Source organism: Trachurus trachurus (assembly GCF_905171665.1).
Source record: "Trachurus trachurus genome assembly, chromosome: 6".
In the NCBI taxonomy this organism is placed as follows: Eukaryota; Metazoa; Chordata; class Actinopteri; order Carangiformes; family Carangidae; genus Trachurus; species Trachurus trachurus.
Genome location: NC_139897.1, coordinates 21,561,677 through 21,583,734, shown reverse-complemented (window position 1 = coordinate 21,583,734; position 22,058 = coordinate 21,561,677). Strand labels below are relative to the sequence as shown.

General features: G+C 42.7%; 2 protein-coding genes across 2 annotated transcripts; one reads left to right on the top strand and one right to left on the bottom strand.

The window, feature by feature from the left end:
- Positions 1 to 188: 188 nt before the first annotated feature.
- Positions 189 to 1,988, bottom strand: exosc6 (exosome component 6). The gene is made up of 2 exons (XM_083972830.1): positions 1,678 to 1,988; positions 189 to 847 (listed from the first exon to the last, which is right to left on the bottom strand). Exons 1-2 carry the CDS (start codon positions 1,953 to 1,955, stop codon positions 301 to 303), a joined length of 825 nt encoding a protein of 274 aa, XP_083828956.1. The 5' UTR covers positions 1,956 to 1,988; the 3' UTR covers positions 189 to 300.
- Positions 1,989 to 2,537: 549 nt separating this feature from the next.
- aars1 (alanyl-tRNA synthetase 1) lies at positions 2,538 to 21,939 on the top strand. Its single transcript, XM_083974197.1, has 20 exons — positions 2,538 to 2,632; positions 5,464 to 5,621; positions 5,739 to 5,927; positions 6,635 to 6,780; positions 7,700 to 7,891; positions 9,061 to 9,205; positions 10,139 to 10,284; positions 10,393 to 10,501; positions 11,946 to 12,096; positions 12,936 to 13,060; positions 14,479 to 14,623; positions 14,719 to 14,897; positions 15,724 to 15,837; positions 15,928 to 16,134; positions 16,346 to 16,530; positions 18,143 to 18,251; positions 18,859 to 18,972; positions 19,067 to 19,273; positions 19,678 to 19,791; positions 20,687 to 21,939. Exons 2-20 carry the CDS (start codon positions 5,478 to 5,480, stop codon positions 20,861 to 20,863), a joined length of 2,898 nt encoding a protein of 965 aa, XP_083830323.1. The 5' UTR covers positions 2,538 to 2,632; positions 5,464 to 5,477; the 3' UTR covers positions 20,864 to 21,939.
- Positions 21,940 to 22,058: the final 119 nt, after the last annotated feature.

Sequence of the window (22,058 nt, the reverse complement as noted above, 5' to 3'; positions counted from 1 at the left end):
GCTGTTATTATTACTATTATCATAATTATTAGTATTGTCAGCATTTTTATTATAATATTCAGAAACTACCCTTGACGAGCAATATCAATAATCTAATCTAAAATGTGTGATCCATTTCCTACGTCAAGCTAGTTTGAGGCTTTGAGATCCCAGATACAAATATATCAAACAGCACATTATTAAATTATTTTAATAGGAAAACACAGTCCCATCATTTCTAGAACAGAATAGCAAACATAGAAAAATAGGTCATGTTGTCAAAGAGCCAGAAAGTGTAAACAACATTGGTTAATGTGACCCTCAGCTCTCTGATGGAGGAGGAGCAGCCCTGCGCACGGCTTTGGCCAGGGATTGTTGGATGACAGGGTACAGTTTATAGCATCCCTCAATGCAGGTCCGAACCCCGGCCGTCAGAGTCTCTTCAGTCATTTCTCCATCTGACTGCAGCCCAGAAATCTGGTTCAGGCTGGGGAGGAAGGCAACAGTCAGACCACCCTGGTTCTCACCACTGCCTGAGCCGCAGCTGTTTTGCTCCTCGTAAGAAGGGTCGACTACGTAAGAGGCGCCGTCCTGGCGGATGGAACAACCAAGCACCAGATCATACATTTCTATCCCTGCATCTGCGAGAGCGAGAGAAGCGCAGGTGATGGCATGGGCCAGAACTGAACCGCTGTTCTCCAGAACCATCACGTTGACCTCGATCTGGGAGCGAGGGTATTTGTGGAGGCACACTGCCGGCTGCAGGCTCTCATGTAGCATCAGGGAGAGGTCCTTGTCCTGGCTCCCCTGGATCCAAGAGCCTCGCTCCGGGCAGGAGAAAGGAGCGAAACGCATGTCAGTGGTCAATCTGGAAACACAGAGAAACACATTTGTAGTGTTTGATTAAACTCTTCCAACAGCAGATATCACAGACACACTCATAAAAGTATAATGTGGAGCTGAATCCAGTTTGCTGATGCATAGTATCAAGAAAGATTATATGCAGGTCTCCATACTTCCCCTAAATGAGGGACATTTTGCCCCTAAAATTTGAGACAGTGCAAGTACATTTTTCATCTACTTGCGCATGTGCAACCAGTAAATTAGCTGTTTGTTTTTTTGGGGGGTGAAATGTGAAAGATGTGACTCAAACAATCTGTAATCTGTCGTTAGAGGTGTCAGACCAATGTGAGGATCATGAATGAAAAGAAAATGTGAATATTTGCTTTGCAAGTATATTTACAATGTGCACCCCTAAATTTTCGGTTTGCGCTCCCAAATTTTTAAGTTAGGGGCCACTGTGCTCCTAGTAAAAAGTCTGGAGCCTTGAGGTATTACTATATATTAACAGTAACATTGCTACAGGTTATAACAACTTTTAACAGGAAAATATTTACCATGATATTCTTCATAGCAAACTACTATAACATCTTATTCACACTAATCACAGTAATGTGGCTCCTTGGCCTAAATAACTTTCCAGAATACTAAGTTTGGTCTTTGAGCCATTTTTGTTTAGTTTTTGAGTTTTTTTTTTAAAGTCTTTTGCAAATCTTGGGACAATGATGATGAGTTAATGGTCTTATGGGGGGAAAGTAAGGCTGCGTTTTACTACTGATCACATCAAGTTACATTTCTATGTGAACCATCTGACCCCAACAAACAAACTAACACCCTCACAGACGAGTAACTACCTACCTTCCACATTTCATATCGGTCTCATCTTTCCGCTCTGTTTCTTTGGGGCCATAAACGCAGCACATCAACTTGGTGTTGCCAGCCTCGATGTACGCGGAGCCTTTGGCCTGGCTCACCAGCCCGCACCGGACAAACACCGGCCGGACGTCCACCTGATCCCGCTGCCGACCGTCCGCTCTGGGGCCGCACGACGGGAGGACCACCGCGGGTTTGCCCGTAAACAGAGACGGGCTTTGGGACACTTCTGGGCCGCGTACGCGCTTGGTGTCAGTCGGCATGATGATGGTGCAATGTGATGAAGCAGCAGCAACTGCAACAACAGCGTGTGATTGGGTCCTGCACAGAATTGAACCCCCCTGGAAACACAGCAAGTCAAAGAAATGGTTCCGCAAATGAGCTGCACTGAACAAAAACTACATCGGTTGTAATTATATTATTATATAGTGTGAATGGTTTTAGTAAACAACAACATTATGTCACAAAATAACAAATTATCAGACAGTTTGTAAATACTTTTCATGTTATTTTTTGTAAGATGAAACGATGATAAATTATTATTGACAAAATAAAACGATTACACGTAAACCTTTTATAATTTTTTATTTTTTTATTTTTTAGCAACGACTGTCTCCAACTATCTTTCTTCAAAAACTCGAGCATAAACCTTTCTTTTATTGATCACTGATAGATTATGTATTAACACCGGTGTCTTTTTCATTGCATCAGCCATCAGTGGGAAGTTTGTACCAGTGATGTGGCGGGCTTGGCGAAGATTGACAGCGGAATTGACCAATAGACGTTCGCCTTCAGTGACGTAATGGCGCTCCGGACCAATAGGCGTCCGCCTTGGGCGTGTCCACGGTCCTCTGTGCTTTCCTTCTGTCTTGAGCAGCGTGGGCTAAAGCAGTGTGTTTGGGAGCACTACCTGATTCATTCTGCGAGAATAGCGACTTCAGTGAGTATTATCATTCATTCAGGTGCTGTTAAAATAAAATAACATTCAGTTTTACATTCAGTGACGTGGTGGTTTATGTAAAAAGCTGTGTGTTTATATCTCCTCCTCGGGCTGAACAGACCGGTCTTGCTAACGTTTAGCTTGCTAACGTCAGCTAGTCCAACAAGATCTGTCCAACACAGCAGTTTACAACCTGATGATGACGGTCCAACGACATGGCATCCCGGTTATATGCAGCAGTTTTAACATTTTTAATATTAAGAAATGGTTGACTAATTTTGTCAGATGTGAGTGGCACTATTTCATATGTTATGGCACTAATCCCTGTGTGTCTTTAGTACTCAAGGGTTGCTAATGTGACATTGGAGAACTGATTTTAGTCAAACGTTTAGTTATCTATCTATCTATCTATCTATCTATCTATCTATCTATCTATCTATCTATCTATCTATCTATCTATCTATCTATCTTAAAATCATTATACATTTTGGAAGATTGATGGAGACAATACACATTGATCTGGATTCAGTTGAGCTTCTTGTCAATGTAGATATTGCAGAAATGCAAATCATTTTGCTCCCTATTTGGATTTGTATGTTTAAAACTGCAAACTGCATTTCCATCTTTTATATAATGAAGCCTCTTGCGCTCCTAAAATGTTAAGGTAAAGGCCACTGTGCTCCTAGTTGTGGTGTTTTTGGTTAAGTCCCACCTGCTTTACTACTATAATCTTCAACAACACAGTTTACAGGCTGTGGCAGTGACTGAAATTTCCATCCCATCACCCCAGTGCCTCCACTTTCTGTTGTTGCTAACTGGGTGGTTTGGTTGTCAGCATGGGGACAGTGGCTGTTTACTCCCTGCCTGCTGGATGCACCAGCTGTGATGTTTCCTTTGCCAGCAAGTTTACAAATGAGGAGGTCACTGATGGGAATTAAATTCTGCTGTGTTTTTGCTGCAGGTAGCAGTCATAGTGCTTGTTTATTAGACGATAAACAAGTTGAACTGAATTCAGAATCTTCAGAAATATAAAGTGTTGGATTTTGCTTCATACAATATCAACTCATTTGGAGTTAAGTTTTTATTTCTGCCTTAATTTTGAAAGTAGTTTGCATTGGAGATCACAATTCAATTGGAACTGATGCACCTCCACCTCCGACGTGGTTGGCTCTCTAAGCAGGCACAGAAAAATAGTATCTCATACCCAATGGCACACCAGAAAAAAAGAGGAAACTCCCGGGAGAGGAAATTCAAATACACTTTAATTTGGTGTGGGAATTTAACTGAGGAAACAGGCTGAAGAACTATAAAGTGGAACTTGTGGCCAGAAATGGAGACACAGAAAAAATCCTGTTTTTACAGACTTGTGACAAGAATGAATGCAATGTCTTTTTTTTTTATTTGCATGCTATTTATTTGTCCCTTTCACAACACAATCATCTTATCTGAGGCAATGTTTTCAAAGTTATAAAATGTAAAATGAAAGCAGAACGAAGTTCTCACATTTGAGAACCTGGAATCAGCCAGTTTTCCCAACAATGGCAAAGATGTCATTTGTTCTTGCAAGCAGCTATTACTATTAAAAATGACTAAAGGTAGAAAGTATGTCCTCTGTGAACAGTTGGTTCCCTGAATGCTTTCAAGCCCCATAAGACTGTTTGTGTGCATTTTAGATTGAGGAAGGATGAGCGCAAAGGACTTGTAAAGCCATATGCTGAATGATGCAATATTGCAGCGATATGACATACTGCCACACATTCAGATCCTAAACTCACTGATCTATGTGTTAATGGTATAATGACACTAGTGCAGTGACTGCAGCATGAAAAGCCTCACCTGCCTCACAGGATTCCTGAGCTGCTGTGTGTTTATGAGAGGAGCCAAAGGCCAATTGGGTGGAGGGGAGTGAATATCCCCACTGAAGCATCTTGTTGGGACACGCACACTGCTCATTACTGACCTGACAAGAAAATAACTGCCAGTCATTTTTGATTTTTCTTTCTCCTTTTTTTTTTTTTTTTTACCCAAAACAATTTGTCAAGCAAAAGTATTTTCCTATTTCGTTTTATGTTTTTTCAGATATTTATGGATTTTGGTCTGTGGTTGGATAAATCAAGACGTTACCTTGAGTGTTTGAGAAATACCATTATACCATGGATTTTTTTTTTTAATTTTGACCTCAACATAATTTTACAAATGTATCCTATAGTGATCTAATAAATCATTAATGCTTTACCTCCATGTTGAGCACTAGTATGCAAGTATATAAACGCTTATTAAATAATTTACACTGTATGTTGTTAAGTACGGAACCACTATTCATGGAAGGTTAAAATAAAGTATTATACCAATAAGTCCTCTGGAAAAGAAAGAAAAAACAACTGGAAATGAATTTACCTGACGTATCAAGGGTCTTCGATGCAAAACTAAGAGATAACATAAAATAACATGTTATCATCTTTATTTACAGTATATACCACTGATCATGCACAGTACACCCTTGAGCTTTATTCCTGTGTTTGTCCATTCATCTTATTAACAGAGCTCGTTAAACTGGATTGTAACTATTGTCTATGTCTTATGACGCGTTTTTAACCAAACAGCACTTAAAGATACTTAACCTGCTGAGGTTCCATGTTTTTGACCTGTTAAACATGAAAAGCTGGTTTTCTTGGGTGACTCGTCTTCCTTTTGTTGTCCCAACTATGTTGGAGAGCAATTTGCTACATGTTCAATACAGTTTCTTGCTTTTAGCTGTAATTTGTAATTTACCAATTTATGTTAATCCCACAGTTTTCAGTCTCTGTTTCTCTGGTGTGTTTTTTGTCCAGAGAGCTGATTCAGAATGGACTCCTCTTTGAGTGCAGCTCAGATCCGTCAGAAGTTCATCGACTTCTTCCGTCGCTATGAGCACCAGTACGTCCACTCGTCAGCCACCATCCCTCTGGACGACCCCACGCTGCTCTTTGCCAACGCCGGCATGAACCAGGTACAACAACATCTCCACGTCTCTCCCCTACAGGCATCCCCGTTTATTTCTAAGCCCTTCTTGCAGCGAAAGTGAAACAACTCACACCAATGACCTTCTTGTGCTCCTCTCTCTTAGTTCAAACCCATCTTTCTCAACACCATCGACCCGTCCCACCCCATGGCCAGGCTGCGGCGTGCAGCCAACACCCAGAAGTGTATCCGTGCAGGCGGCAAACACAATGACCTGGACGACGTGGGTAAAGATGTCTACCACCACACCTTCTTCGAGATGCTGGGGTCTTGGTCCTTTGGCGACTACTTTAAGGTATGATGATGATGATGTCACCCCTTTCAGATGTGTCTGCCTTTAGTCACCTAACAGTTATAATCCAACTCATACTGGATTTCTTTCAGTCTGACGTTTATGTTTAATAGATATACTGATGTATCTGCCTGTTCCTGCCTTATCAAGGCTTTGAACAAAAGTCTTGATAAGTATCTCTTGCAACCAAGATAAACACTAAATTACAACATTTTACAGATGAAAAATGAACTTTTGCTCCTGCAGAAAAAATATCAACAATCTCAAAACTTCCTTCCTTGCGCTTATGTACAAGATTGCTTCAATCTCTGCCCTCAAAGCTTTCCTTTTTTCCTTTTATTCTGTGTCCTTGTCTTGTTTTGTATAATTGTTACCGTAGTTGTTTGGGGTTTTGTTGTTTGTATGTTCAATAATGATATGTTTGGACTGTTTAGTAATTTTTAAACCAAATTAAATGAAAAAACAGTCTCAAAACTACCACACATAATTTTGCCTTTCTGTTCTGCAGATGATCTTACTATACTTTCAGCAGTATCAGCTATAGCACTCATTCATTTCATCAACAGCTGTGTGTGTGTCAGCTGAAATTATTAGGAAGCAACGTGATTTACGTACCATAATTATTTGTTATCCAGGTGCTGTGTGTATTGGTGACACTGGTCTCATTCTTCCCTCTGCTCATTCTGCATCTTGCCCCCTCCTCTCTGCAGCAACTGGCCTGTAAGATGGCCTTGGAGCTGCTGACTCAGGAGCTCGGCATTCCTATAGAGCGTCTGTATGTCACCTACTTCGGAGGTCATGAGGATGCAGGCCTGGAGCCCGACCTGGAGTGCAAACAGATCTGGATCGACCTGGGGTGAGTCGAGCTTGAAAATAAGATGTATATATGATTTATTGTTAACAACCATCACCCTCTACAAATTATTGCCCATTCACTGCATTATTTTCAGGGAGCACTGTATAGCTTATTTACATCTCTTTTTACACATCTTGCATCATACTCGTAATGTGTTGCACAACATCTACTGTCTATCTTCCCCCATATAAAGCCATTGCATAAGATTGTGTGGTCGCTCCCTGGGGGGCTTCTTTTCCTCTCCACCTCCAGTCCCTCGGAGACACCATATTTATAACAGGCTAAAAGTTTCTGCCTCTGCAGCTCCCGTCTCACATCATCTATCTCTTATCCTTACAAGAAAACATTCATTAATTTGGTTGATTCAATGGTGCAGTGATTTACTGTTTATTTAGATTATGTGAAGAAGTCGAAACATTCAGTTCATATTTCTTCCACAAGACTGGAGAGGTAGCAAATTTCCACCACAGGCTTATTCGGGATAACTTTATAACACAAAACAGACGAAAAACAAGAACAACTTGCAGTAGAAAGTTTCTTCTTGGACCAAAAATATGCTGCTCCATGTGGAGTAGATGATGTGTTCAGATTGTGATGTTCTTTGCTGATTAATGAGGCAGAGCTGATGTTTTCTAACATCTGTTGGTGTTTTTGATGATAAATGACTATTGTCTTCTCTCTAGTCTCTAATTTATATCTCAACTCTTTTTCTCTTCCTTTCCTCCTATGTAATTATTTTTTAAATGATGACAAAATGTCACTCTGTAAATATTGACATCTTGTGTGGGTCTGATGAATCACTGGAGCATGTGTCCTTAATTTTACACAACACCATTAAACAACTTCATTTTTAACTTCACTAATTGAACGAATATAATGAAATCCTCTCTGTTCTGTGTGCTGCTTTTGTTTCTGTCAGGATGGAGGAGGCTCGCATCCTGCCCGGCAGCATGAAGGACAACTTCTGGGAGATGGGAGACACCGGTCCCTGCGGTCCCTGCAGTGAGATCCACTACGACCGCATCGGAGGCAGAGACGCCGCCCACCTGGTCAACATGGACGACCCCAACGTCCTGGAGATCTGGAACCTGGTGTTCATCCAGTTCAACAGGTAACGGACACACACACACACACACACACACACACACACACACACACACACACACACACACACACACACACACACACACAGATGAGACAACATTAAAAGATCCTAAAAGACTGTATCTCTACCTCACAAATTAATGATCAGTGCAAAAATAAGGGCCAGCACCTTGAGCATGATCTGTGGGCCAAATGATGCTGTTACTGCTTTTAGTTGTAGCCTGTTTTCAGATAGATAGATAGATAGATAGATAGATAGATAGATAGATAGATAGATAGATAGATAGATAGATAGATAGATAGATAGATAGATAGATAGATAGATAGATAGATAGACTGCCTGCTAGGAAATAAGATTAAATAAGTCAGGTCAACACTGCAACTACTGAAAAATGCTCTAAATGATCAGATAATAACCCCGTGTCCTTGTGCTGTGTAAAAATCATTAGTATAAATCCCAGTTCTGGTGGTGCAGCTGTTTGCCCAACACCAGAGTTCAGTTTTCAGCTTTCACAGACTGTTTTTGTTGCTGCTGTTGTCAGCGGCGGTGAAATGTTCATTCATAGTGTTGTCGACCTCAGGCTCCAATGTCCAGATGGCCCATCACATCAGATGTTTTCAGCTCTTTCTTCTCTGCATCCGAGTTGTTTGTTTTTCTTTAGACATTTGCTTCCATTCCTTATTCCGACCATCCAGTCGAGTGATAGGTGAACAAAACAAACTGATTAACCTCGCACAACCTTGAATTAAGAACAATTAATGATGGAATTTGAACACACCTTAACCATTACCTGTTTTGGACAGTAGGTAGTGGAGCTGCTGAACCAAACACACTGTGTCTGTACACTCACAAAGAACTGTATAGCTATTCACAAGCTGTTTACAAGTAATCAGATGTTATAAACACAGCAGTAGGTAAATACAAGTACATTCTGCTGAAGAAATCTGATAACTTTGCAACTAAGATCATTCACCTGGTTTCTGAAAGAGAATATCCAGGACTGATGAACAAAAGTTTGACGTTAAACAAACTGTATGTTCAGGAGAAAACGAGACGAGATGAGTAAAAACTCCATGTGCGATCCCACTGCGTTATCGCGTACATTACATTTATGCAATTACCGATCAGTGAGTCAGCGTCTTAAACTGCCTTCTCTCTCTCTCCGCCCCGTTTAGAGAGTCGGAGACGGTGCTGAAGCCGCTGCCTAAGAAGAGCATCGACACAGGGATGGGTCTGGAGCGCCTGGTGTCTGTGCTGCAGAACAAAATGTCAAACTACGACACGGATCTCTTCGTGCCGTACTTTGAAGCCATTCAGAAGGTACGGAGATGATCAAAACTTGTGTAACCGAGACTATGAAAGTATTAGGAGGATTTCATCTGTCAGCTAAAGCAGTTCAAAGCTGATGAACATTTAATGCACAAGTTTACCTGCACATCAAAGTTTGGGGCCGGTGATTCCTCAGTACTGGAACTTTTAAGTTGTAATTATTTCACATAATTCAAGTACATTTATAAAGACTCAGGCCTACAAGTCAGCTGCTTACTAGAATTGATCATTTGATGTTTTATTGCACTGTTCAAGGTAGAAATAAGCACAATGACCCACAGTGATCTACTAAAAGTAACCCGCTAAATTCCAGCACGCGCAAACCGCAGTATTTAAATGAGGGTTTTGCGCGTGGTAATCGTTTCCACCAATAGCCAGTTAATACCTGCCTTTCAAACGTGCTTAATAAAGAAGCAAAAATTGCCACCGCAATCTGTTTTGTAAATCATATTGCGTGTGCTAAATAAATCTGTTTGCATCTACTCCTCCCAATATTTTGCGCGTTCTGGCAGAAACGCCCATAATGCCATATTCATCAAGGCAAATGCGTTAAATGGATTGCACTTGCTATTTTGCCCGTTTGAGAGACGCAATCCTTGGTGCGCCCGGTTAGTAGATCAGTTTCAACATGTTTACGTGTGCAATCAAGTTTATACACGCAAACATTTAGTAGATCCGGCCCATATTGTATAAAATAATAACAGTTTGTTAATGTGCAAAAAGAAAAAGAGGAGACCAAGACCTAACATCAACGATTCAAATATTAACATGTGTTGAATAAAAAAAAACCCATTTTAAACAAGGGTGAATAAACGTATGACAGCCTGTGGTTGAGCTTATTAAACATTTGCTGATGGCGTTACCGTTGGAGGCGTCTGATCTCCTTCACAGTCTCATCTTTGTTCGTGTGTTGGTTTGTTCCAGGGCACAGGTGCTCGCGCTTACACTGGTAAAGTCGGTGCCGAGGACGCTGACGGCATCGACATGGCCTACCGCGTGTTGGCCGACCACGCCCGCACCATCACCATCGCCTTATCGGATGGTGGTCGTCCTGACAACACAGGAAGAGGGTGAGATATAACATACTGCAATACATGGGATTATAGATCATTATTTAGATGTGATTGTAATAAAGTAATTCTGAATCTGAAGTCTGTGTTGTTTCCATCATGTTTCAGCTACGTGCTGAGGAGGATCCTGCGTCGTGCCGTCCGTTACTCCCACGAGAAGCTGGGAGCTCAGAGAGGCTTCTTCGCCTCTCTGGTGGATGTGGTGGTTGAATCCCTGGTGAGATTTACTTCCTTGTTTTTACCTCGGTGTGTTTGTGCACAGGCTGTCGGTGTGAAAACCTGAATCATGTGTAGACCAACAGGATTTGATGTTGCTCATTAAGCTTGTTTGTTTGGTTTTTTTGGTCTCGACTGAGTCTTATTGAGTGTTCGGCCGGTTCTGCACAGGAAGCCTCCTGCTCTCACTGGTTTTTCCTGAAGGAAAAGAGATTGAAGAAAATAAACACATCATTAAGCATTGGTGCAAAACCATGGGGGTTTTAATGAAAGAACCAAATTCTTGTTATGTGTATGGTATTAGTTCAAACTTGTCACTTTTTATAGTAGGTACACAGTTGAATTGATCTGAGTGCAGGGCTGCAGAGGCAAGTGACATGATGGATGAGAAAAGGAGTCAAAGTCATCATGTCTGATTGGTTTGCTTTGATTGTCAGTTGAAATAATTTTAACAGAAGTTGTTTAGGTAATGTAAGTTTGCATTATTATGCTTTCACACTGAAGACTTTATTGATCATTTTCAAAGAAATTGTAATTTAAAAGCTTCCAAATTAATCATGCAGGGTTTAGTTTTAGTTTCACATTTTGTATAAATGGAGCAAAATGAATTCCATTTAACATTTGCATGAGTTTATGTTAAATATGAAACGGGATATATAATTGGCCTGGTAATTGTTTGGAGGTTTAGCACAACTGGGACACATCTGCGCCTCATGCAAATACAATAACAATTTATTATTATGGAAGCACCTGCTCAAGGACTCTTGGGATTTTTTTTTCCAGATTAATGATAAAAATTATGTGATATATGTTATAAATGGATACACTGAATGTCATCCAGATCAGTAGATTTCGATATAGGGGGACGATAATAATAACCACCTATGGTTCTGCCACAGTGAGGTAATGTCTGGATTATAATAATATTCATGGCGAGTGCAGCGTCTCAGCTCGGCTTCACCTTCATCGTGTCTGTCTTTCGCTGCCTGTTTCCTGAAATCAGCTTATACACACACATTACTGCCAGCAACTGGCCTGAAATAGCGCAGCAGACAGAACTGAATCGTGGGATATACTCTCTCAGCTCTGAAAGTCACTTTAGTGCAGTATCGGCTTAAATCAACTGTGGGTGGTTGTGTGTGTAGTGTGTTGGCATTTTTTCGACACGGGCCATACGCGCTGACTACCTGAGTGCCACAATGATGGTGACAGATTGAGGTGAATTTACTTTACTGAGGCGTTTAAGACCAAATGTAAATGCATCTCTGAAAAATCCTGGTAATGTTCTCCCAACCAGGTCGATGCTGCAACACTTTAAATGATGGCCAGTCTCCTTTCCCTCTTTTCTCTTCTCATTTTCATCACATCTCTCTTCTTCTTCTTCTTCCTCTTCCTCTTCTACCCTCCCTCCTTCCATCGACCATACACTCTGTTCATTTCTCCAGGGCGATGCTTTCCCAGAGTTGAAGAAAGACCCAGAAATGGTGAAGGACGTTATTAATGAGGAGGAGGAACAGTTCCTGAAAACCCTCAGCAGAGGGCGCCGCATCCTCGACAGGAAGATCACGACCCTGGGAGAGAGCAAGACCATCCCAGGTGAGACACGTGTTCACTCAAGACACTTTATACTGTATGTCCGAGCAGAGGTTTGTGTCGATCAGCATCCTCCATTGTATTTTTTCTTTTAATCCAATCAGAACATTTATGTTGTCATTATGGATCTCTCCATCTTCCTGACAGTCATGAAAATGCCTCAAAAATCATCCTGTATTCAAAAGTTGCTCTGATTACTATGCGTACAATGAGAATCACTCTCCTTTGGGTGGTGTGGGATTGTGGGAGGGATAAAAAGATGTGAAAAAATGAAAGAATGGAAGTCCTCCATGTTGCCTGTAAAATGTCTTCAATAAATTAACAAAATTGCCCTGATTGACAGTAGCCACGAGGCTGAAATTAAAAAGAAAAAAACAATTAAAGCTAAAATCCTAATCATGAATTCAAATGATAGCAAATTGAGGCACATGATCCAGCTCTCCTTTTGAAAACCTCCTTCGAGATAATTGGTGTTCTTTCTATTGGATTTCTTCGACGGACTGTTGTCGACCTGCAATTTATCTCTCCTCTGTCCCAGGAGGTGACAGCATCGTTTGTGGACTCAGACAGAATGGACGCTTCAAATGCCAGAATACAAGTCTCTTCACAGACAGTGACTTGCAAAATGCATTTTCATTGTTGTAAACACAATAATAGCAGACCCTGGCCTTTTCTAACGTCGCATTGATTTATGCAAATAACGACCCCATCATTTGTATCAGCAGCAGGTTTACTGTTTGACTGGAGGACACGAGTCTCGAGGTGTTTGTTGCTTCAGACACACGCAGCTCCTGCATATAAATCAGCATCTTCTGTCTGTGTGTGTGTGTGTGTGTGTGCAGGTGACACCGCATGGCTGTTGTATGACACATACGGTTTCCCTCTGGACCTGACCTCCCTCATCGCCGAGGAGAAGGGCATGGCTGTGGACCTGGCCGCCTTCGAGGAGGAGAAGAAGGCAGCTCAGGTGAGGAGAGAGTGGATGGTGATGATGAGTGAAAACCCTCTTGATAGGCACTGATTGCTTTTAATATGGACTTGACTGCTCCAAGAGAGAGAGAAACTCCACCACCGTGCAGTGTTTTGGGCCCAGTCCCATGTGTGTGTGTGTATTGTTTTGTCTTGTGTCAGCGTTCTGCAGTATTGCATCGTAAGTCAGACTCAGAAGCCGTGCACCTGCTGTTTAAATAAATCCCCATTTACTTTACAGCCCCGTTCTAATCCCCCTGTTGTTTGATTTAGCAGAAGGATTGATTTCTTTTCTGTAAGTCTGCAGCTTCACACTGCCGTCCAACACAACACAGTCTGTGTGCACTTGATTGGGAACAACACACTAACACTGCTCTCAAACAGCCTCAGTTCTCTGGGTCGTGGGTTTTTACTAGATGTTGAAAACATTTGAGTTTCTGCTTCATGTTGCTGGACTGCAGCACATTATCTCTGCAGTTTGATCATCAGCTGCACATTCAACTTTAAAACTTTATAGATGAGATTAAAACAAAAACTGAACATAACCAAATATTTTTTTAATCAGGCGAGTCTTTGTTCATTGCGCCCACTGGTGTGTTGATGAAGCCTGTTTGTGACACTTTTTGCTGTTAAACATTGAACATTATCATTATCAGTGGCAGTGCACTCACTTTTTTTAATTACAGTGCAGTATGTATGATTAGATATGGGTATTGTTACAATCTTAATCATACTGATACTTCTATTGATCCAGTGCTTTAATGGAGTTTTTGTAAGGGCCAAAAAACTAAGAACAGAAGATTGCTTCATTTTTCATCATTAACCGATGTTAAGATGAGCTGCAAGTTAATCAGTTTATTCCTCCACCTTCATTTGCCTTTATTAGATAGTACAGGTGAGAGAGACAGGAAATGAGGAGGCAGAGAGAGGGGGAATGACATGCAGGGAGGACTATAGCCTCTACACATGGGGCGCCTGCTCGACCTACTGCGCCACTCGACGCCCCTTGACCTTAACCTCACTTTAAAACCTTTAGCTGTTTCCACCACAGTCATTAAGAGCAGGGTCTCTCTCTGTTTGTGGGAGTTGCCCGTGTGTGTGAAAACCTTTAAGTTGTAATAACAGACAGGAAATTTATTTTATTAATTCCTCTAGTACCAAGAGCAAAACCAATATTGCTGGAGCTTATCGATACTCACAAACCCCCAAGTCTGATTGTTATTGTCTTATGCAAACACACTCACAAAATATGTCCGTTAAACAAAGAATGTAGTGAAAGGAAAATGTTAAATTTAGATGTTTGTTTCTATACGATAGTCTTTCACTTGTTCCTTTTTCCGATTAATCATCCATCTGTTTCTCATGAAGAGCTTAAGTTTGTTTTGACTGAACAATTACACTTGTTTGTTTGTGCAGCTGAAGTCTCAGGGTAAGGGCGCCGGAGACGCGGACCACATCATGTTGGACATCTACGCCATCGAGGAGCTGAGGAACAAGAACGTCGCGGCCACAGACGACGCTCCCAAATACAAATACACCTCAGACGACAACGGCAACTACGGTCAGTGACGCTCACGTCCTCTTTACAGACCATAAGTTCGGTGGGATGCTCAATGTACTGACCCTCATCCTGTTTGTTTGTGTGTGTGTGTGTAGAGTTTCAGCAGACCACAGCTACCGTGCTCGCCCTGCGTCGCGAGCGCGCCTTCTGCGACGAGGTGACCACGGGGCAGGAGTGCGGCGTGCTGCTGGACCAGACGTCCTTCTACGCCGAGCAGGGCGGACAGACGTTCGACGAGGGCTTCATGCTCCGGGAGGACGACAGCACAGAGGACGTGAGTGGAACAGAAACACAGAAAACTGCTCCGTGGGTTTTAATTAGCTCTGCTGATGCTGTCGAAGAGGTCCGAGGTTTTAAACGGCCGTCGTCTCCGGAGCTGGTCGTTTTGGTTTGGTCCTGACCACAGAGCCGCCACGTTGCAGCGACAAACAAAAACCAAATTTGCCTCCAAAGCAAAAAAAAATCACCTTTTTTGTTGACTTTTAAAATGTGGGAGAAAAGATAATTACGCTAATCTTCAAAGCGGACACTTTGCTGTTTTAACATTTGTTTATATAGTGACTGGAGGGTCTGATAGCTGGTGGAGATGATGTCTGCAGGAAACGGACCTGTTTCTAGGCGACAACGGCTGCCTTAGAAAATAACACAGTTTTGACAGAAAGAAAAGGTAAAAGATGATGAGTTGTTCTCGTCTTTGTCCCGCGAGCGAGAGCGCTGAGAACTGGCATGAGGACACATTCATATCATAGTTTCCAGATGGGCGTCTGTCAAAAAATGAGTCAATTTAAATGCCTCTTTTCTTTTCTCTCTTTACTCGGCCTTGATGTTTTTTTCTAACGACCCTCATTTGTACCAAGGATATGAAGACTTGTTCAACCCTGTCTGACTTGACTTGTTCTCGTCGGTATCTGACAAGTTTCTTAAAGCGCTTCAAAGACTTTGAGGCGTTAAGTTTTAAAATCACTACAATTTATGTCCAAATGCCAGAACACAACACAAAAGGCATCAGCAAGTTTTCTCACTAAATTGGTTGGAAGTTTTATGTCTCGACTACTCAACATCACATCTCATCGTGCTGCGTCTCTGTCCTCTTTCCTCAGCGGATGGAGTTCACAGTGAAGAACACGCAGGTCCGAGGAGGTTACGTTCTCCATGTGGGAACCGTATACGGAAAGCTGAAGGTTGGAGATCGCGTCACCTTACAAGTAGATGAGGTGAGAACAGTCACACATCCTGAGCACGGTCCTGTTTTATTATCCAACAAAACCTCAATCCACGTTTTTTTTTTGTTTCCTTTTCTCCAGGCTCGTCGAAAGCCGATCATGAGCAACCACACTGCCACGCACATCTTGAACTTCGCCCTGCGAGGCGTCCTGGGAGAGGCTGACCAGAGGGGTTCCCTGGTCGCTGCCGACCGCCTGCGCTTTGATTTCACTGCTAAAGGCGCCCTGAGCACGGGGGAGGTGCGCCGCACTGAGGAGATCGCCTGCGCCATGATAAGAGAAGCTAAGGTCAGTTTGGAAAAAAATCATTCACATGGTGGAGTTTAAATGCCTCTTAAATGAAATTGAATAAAGGGACGCATGGTCTCTTCTTTTCTTTGTCAATACTTCAGTCTGAATATTAACTCCATATAAATATTACTGTTTTGCTTCACTTCTGAGCTGCTTTGCTTAAAAGCTTCTGCCAAATGACTAAATGTACATTTCTAAAACGCTGCAGCCAGTCTACGCAATGGATGCCCCCCTGGCAGAGGCCAAGGCCATCCAGGGTCTGCGTGCCGTGTTTGATGAGACCTACCCCGACCCCGTCCGAGTTGTGTCCATCGGTATCTCCGTCGAGGAGCTGCTGAAGGATCCCACCAGCACCGCCGGCTCCCTCACCTCCATCGAGTTTTGTGGTGGAACGTGAGTACGACGCCTTATTTCTCCTTTCATCCATTTCTGCCACAGTCTGTTCACTTCACTCCTCTGTGTTAGTTTGTAATTGACAAACCGGAAGAACCTTGTTTTCACTCATGTCTTGTCCGTGAGTGCAGAACTTTTAATTCAGAAAAAGAAGTAATATGTAGCATCACTGGGATACTGAGTTAATCACTGTCTAGTGATTGAGCAGTGATTGTGTTTCACTTAACTAACAGTGAACTGAGCCTTAGCACTGATACAGGTTTTCCTTTAACCCCAGCTGGTGCATCATGGGTATAGTCATTTAGCGTGATACTGACATGTAACACATTAATGCATTTTTTTAACCCCCTTGTTTTTCTTGACACATGCTTAACACACATTGTGTTACAGATTGTGAAGATCCGTCTCTATTCTATTCACATTGTGTTACATTGGCTTTTAGCCTGATAGTTTGCTAGAGATGAATCAGCTTTGGTCATGAGCATGAACCTAAATGCAGTGAAGTCGTTTCTGGACAATAATGAATAATAAAGTTGCATTTGCCTAAAGCAGAATATTTATCCATTATTAAACACTTGAAAACTTCCCTTTAAGGTACATTTTTGAACAAATAGAATGGATAATTTATTAGATATCCGTCCTGATTGGGTTGGATTGAGTTTGAAACACACACCTTACTGTTAATGTGTCAGTTTTTTAATTTCACCTGCTTTTTGTGAGGTTATTTTTTTACTCACATTTTACTCTATACTTGTCTGTCATTGCACATAATGAGCAAGTGCATTGGCATGATGAGATGCAAACATGTTGACACTTCATAGCAGATCTCCTGATTTGAGTATGTGTGTGTGTTTCTCATGGTGTCTGACTTCCTGCTGGTGGCTGTGTGTGTGCATCCTATCTGAAGTCAAAGCGTGCAACAGCACAAGACTAAATGCCGCCATCTGCATGAAGCCAGCAGCCCGGAGAAGAGCCAGACCTGCCCCAGCAGTGGTGTCCAAAGCAGAACCCATTAATTGGATTTGTGGCTCTTTACAGTGAGGCTCTCGCGTCCCTGCGCAGACGAGGCCTTGAACACTTTGTAGAGCTCTCGCCAGCGATTAGACTTGCTCCACTGACTTTTACAGTGTCTGCTCCCGGCTGTAAAATTCACCTGAATGCCGAGACGTCCCCACTCTGACATAGATTATAGGAGGACTTTTCATTTTCATTTTTACGGAGTCGGAACGATTTCCGAGCTGCGCTTAACGTGTGTAGGAGTTTCTAACTACCCTGCAAGTGTGCAGAACTGGTGCAGAACTGGTGCAGATTGAAGCACTGGAGGACACATTTGCTTGAAGTTTTGTTTTTTTAATTGCAAGTCCCACCATCACCAACCATCTCATTCCCGCTTCAGGATTTAGTAAATGGTTGCTGCGCTTCCTGATGTTGTCTTTGATGTTGTTTTTAATGTGCAGCCACTTCAAAGAATCCCTTGTTGTTGTTGCTGCTGCTGCTGCTGCTGTTTTGTCAAGCTTTTCTCACCACCGCTCCTGTTCCTCCTTCTCCTCGTCCGCCTCCCACACAAACGCTGTTGGTTGGTAATGTGCTGTTGGGTTCCTCTTATCTACAGCCATCTGCAGAACTCGGGTCACGCTGCACCATTTGTCATCGTCTCAGAGGAGGCCATCGCTAAGGGCATCCGCCGCATTGTAGCTGTGACAGGAGCAGAGGCCCAGAAGGTCAGGAGACACACACACACACACACACACACACACACACACACACACACACACACACACACACACACACACACACACACACACACACACACACACACACACACACACACACACACACACACACACACACACACACACACTTCATGCTCCTCCACACACTACACTTGTAGAACAGAGATTAGTCTGTATTTTAAAGGAAGCCACAGTTTGTGTCAATCTAATGTTAAATAATGACTGGTCAAGGTGTGTTAATCTGATCTGACTGGTTAAATAAAAATGTCTCCCAGATCATTTTGGTACCTGCTGAGGAAAACTGCCACAGTGACAAAAACACTAATTAAGCTCCTATTTGACTTGTTTTGATCTTGGAGCTAGAAATTAGCATTTTGCATTTTTCTCCTGTCTCCGCACCCTGAGGACAAATTAATCTTTACTATTTTTAGCCGACAATTGTCGTTTGATCCTCCTCTTTATCTTTTTGCCTTCTTTCTTTCACTCTCTCTACACTCTCTTTCCTTCTTTCTGTATCCTTCTCTGCATTTATTTCTCTTTCTCCTCATCTCTCACTCACTCACCTTTTCAACGCTCTGCATCTCACATTGATCAGGCCCTGAGGAAAGCCGATGCCCTGCATCAGTCTCTCTCCGCACTCGGAGAGAAGGTGAAGCAGCAGACGGCCCCCAACAAGGACATGCAGAAAGAGATCGCCGACATGACTGAGGTATAAAAAAAAAAAAGACAAAAAAGTAAAATAAAACCAAATGATGCCAGAGCTACTCTGTGCTGCGGTGCCAACTTGTCCGTCCTCCCTGCAGTCCATAGGCACAGCAGTGATCTCTCAGTGGCAGAAGGACGAGATGAGGGAAACCCTGAAGGGCCTGAAGAAGATCATGGACGACTTGGACCGCAGCTACAAGGCCGACATCCAGAAGAGAGTCCTGGAAAAGACCAAGGAGGTGATCGAGAGCAGTCCCAACCAGCCGCTGCTCATTATGGAGATGGAGACCGGAGCCTCAGCTAAGGTGAGAGCTTTTTTTAAAAATGTATTTAGCATATTTAAATGTGTTGTAAAATGAACAGAAAATCAACCACATCCTTGTAAAAGATGTCCTTTATTAGACACAGAGTGAATCTATAATTCAGACTCCAAGACGTCCACCAGCCTCCTGGAGCAAATGAAAAGTGTAAACAGTATTAAAATTCACTTTATCTCTGCGGTATTGCACATTTTCTCAGGCAGTTTTGTAGCTTATCTCGTTGTGTTATTGCCACAGGACCAAATCAGCTCTGTGGCCCATTAATTCTGACCTTGAGACATCAATAGAGCTGATTAGGGGGACTTGTTTTTCTTTCTTTACTCCTTGTTTCTACTCTTTCTCCTCCTTCTCTTTCCTTCCCTCTCCCTCCCTCCTATTCTTCCTCTCAGGCTCTGAATGAGTCACTGAAGCTGCTGAAGACACAATCCCCTCAGACCGCCGCCATGCTCTTCACCGTGGACCCAGACGCCGGCAAGATCACCTGTCTGTGTCAAGTCCCTCAGGTAACGCACAGTCTCACTCATTCAGTACGTTGACATGACAGTTGAAAAATTGCCTTAAAGGAATAGTTCACAAAAAAAATGAAATTCAGTCATTTGTGACTCACCCTCATTCTGATGAATACTCCGGAGTAGTTTTTTATTCCTCCATCTGGAGACCCGGGAGGCCGGTTCGTAGTCCAACAAAAACTTTATATGAGAGTCAATAGCGCCCAACACAAAAACATCCATAAAACTACACAAAAACCATAATTAATTAATAATTAATATTCCTCCACACTGCTCGCCCACTGCAATCCAAGTGTTCTGAAGGGATATAGTCCAGAGAGAGCGTGCCCCAGGTAAATTCAATACAGGACTGTGCATGTGTGCAGGCTTCACAACAGTAGAGACGGCATAAAATGTAGCATAGAAGCCGGACTGAACCCGGCCAAAAGAAAGGAAAAAGCGCCCGGGCTGATGCATTACACACAGTGCAACCAGCGAGAAGATGTGTTTGGGGGGGGGGGGGGGGGGGAAAAAGGAAGCCGGTCGACTGACCCAACTTGAGTCATTTGTGTATATGGTCAGCCCGAACCGGTGCGTCCGGTTGGGAACTGTTGTTGAGAACTTTAAGTTATTTATTTCCATTTTTTTACTCGGTGACAGAAAAGTCCAGTGGACAGGGGTTCGTATTAACCCACTGAAACAACGCATAACGCCATCATCGACATCATTTATCCGATTTTCCCTGTTGCATGTAAACTGGGAGAAGGACAGAACTCCCAACGAGACGCTCAAATCGAGTTCGACTTAGCTGTGCATGTAAACGTACTAACTCAGTTGAACAGTTTTCTCTGTGAGTGCTGGATTTGCAGCAGCTCTTAACCTCTTCACCGCTCTTCCCCTGAACACCCAGGATGTGGCCAACCGTGGTCTGAAGGCCAGCGAGTGGGTTCAGGAGTTGTGTCCCCTGCTGGACGGCAAAGGAGGCGGCAAGGACATGTCGGCCCAGGCCACAGGCAGGAACACACTGTGCCTGCAGGAGGCGCTACAGATGGCCAACAACTTTGCACAGCTCAAACTGGAGAACTAAGAGCGGGGAGGAAGCTGTGTGGGAGGTGGAGGGAGGAGATGACGCTGGGGGGAGTTAGAAATCATTGAGCATCTTTTCTCCACCCCCCCCCCCCCCCTCTCTCCTCTCTTCTCTTCTCCTTCTTCTTCTCCTTTTGGGGTCAGAAAAGATTTAGAAAACAAACAAGGAAACTCGAGAGTTTCTCGCTTCAGCCATTTGACAGACGACCACTGACACTCAGCCTGCGGTAAATGAGCCACTCTAGCTATTTATTAGAAGTATGATTATTACTGACCTGCCAAAGTAAAATTCATCTCTGTGGAAATTGCTTGAAATATTAAAAAAAAGACGCTTTCATGCAGTAAAGTGAAAGTGAGGTGGTGGATGATTTGAGGAATTATTTTTTAGTGTCTCCACATCATCATTGCATGCTTGTGTACAGAGGAAAAAGAAAAGGTATCCACTTCTGATTGATTTTTATATTTTCTCCTGCAAGCATTGCGCAGCTCAGAAGCAGCATTTACCAAGTTGGCTCTCGATAAACTCCTAAACTTTGATCCTGCTGCTGCGTTTGTGTTTCATCTCACCGCAGCCGTGTTCATTTAGAAACAACCCCCTAAGCACTTTTTCCTCTCCTGCTTGCTGAGGGCTGCTTCAACTTTTGGCTTCCTGTACCACTTAAGCTCAGCCTCGGGAAGGAAAGAGAGAAGTCAGCCCAGGTCTTAAATGGTTTAGGTACAGTTTACACACGATGTCCTTTGTTTGGCTGAAGCCTTTTGATCTGATCTCTAAACAGTGGCTCCGTCCATCTGTGCGACTGGTTGGACTCTTCCACGCTGTAGCTGTATCATATTCTTGCTTTTCAAACGGCAAGGCATTGTCTGACATAATGTAATAAAAGGTTTAATTTACTAATTGATAATTCATCAACTGTATAAAGTAATCAAGAACATGTCCAATAATCAGTCTGTGTAACTTCATTTCCCTGACATTTAATATTGATTCAATGCACAATGTGGAAAACGTCTGTTTTCATTGTAGCTGTTCATGTCGGAGAAATGTCACCTCATATGAATAGAATAAATATGATAATTCCACACGTGTTGTCTTCTTTGCATATGTGTGATGTATTTGTGATGTTGATTAATGTTTGGAGGCTGATACAGGTGATGAGATGAAAACCACAGCCACATTATGATATAAATTCATTATAAAG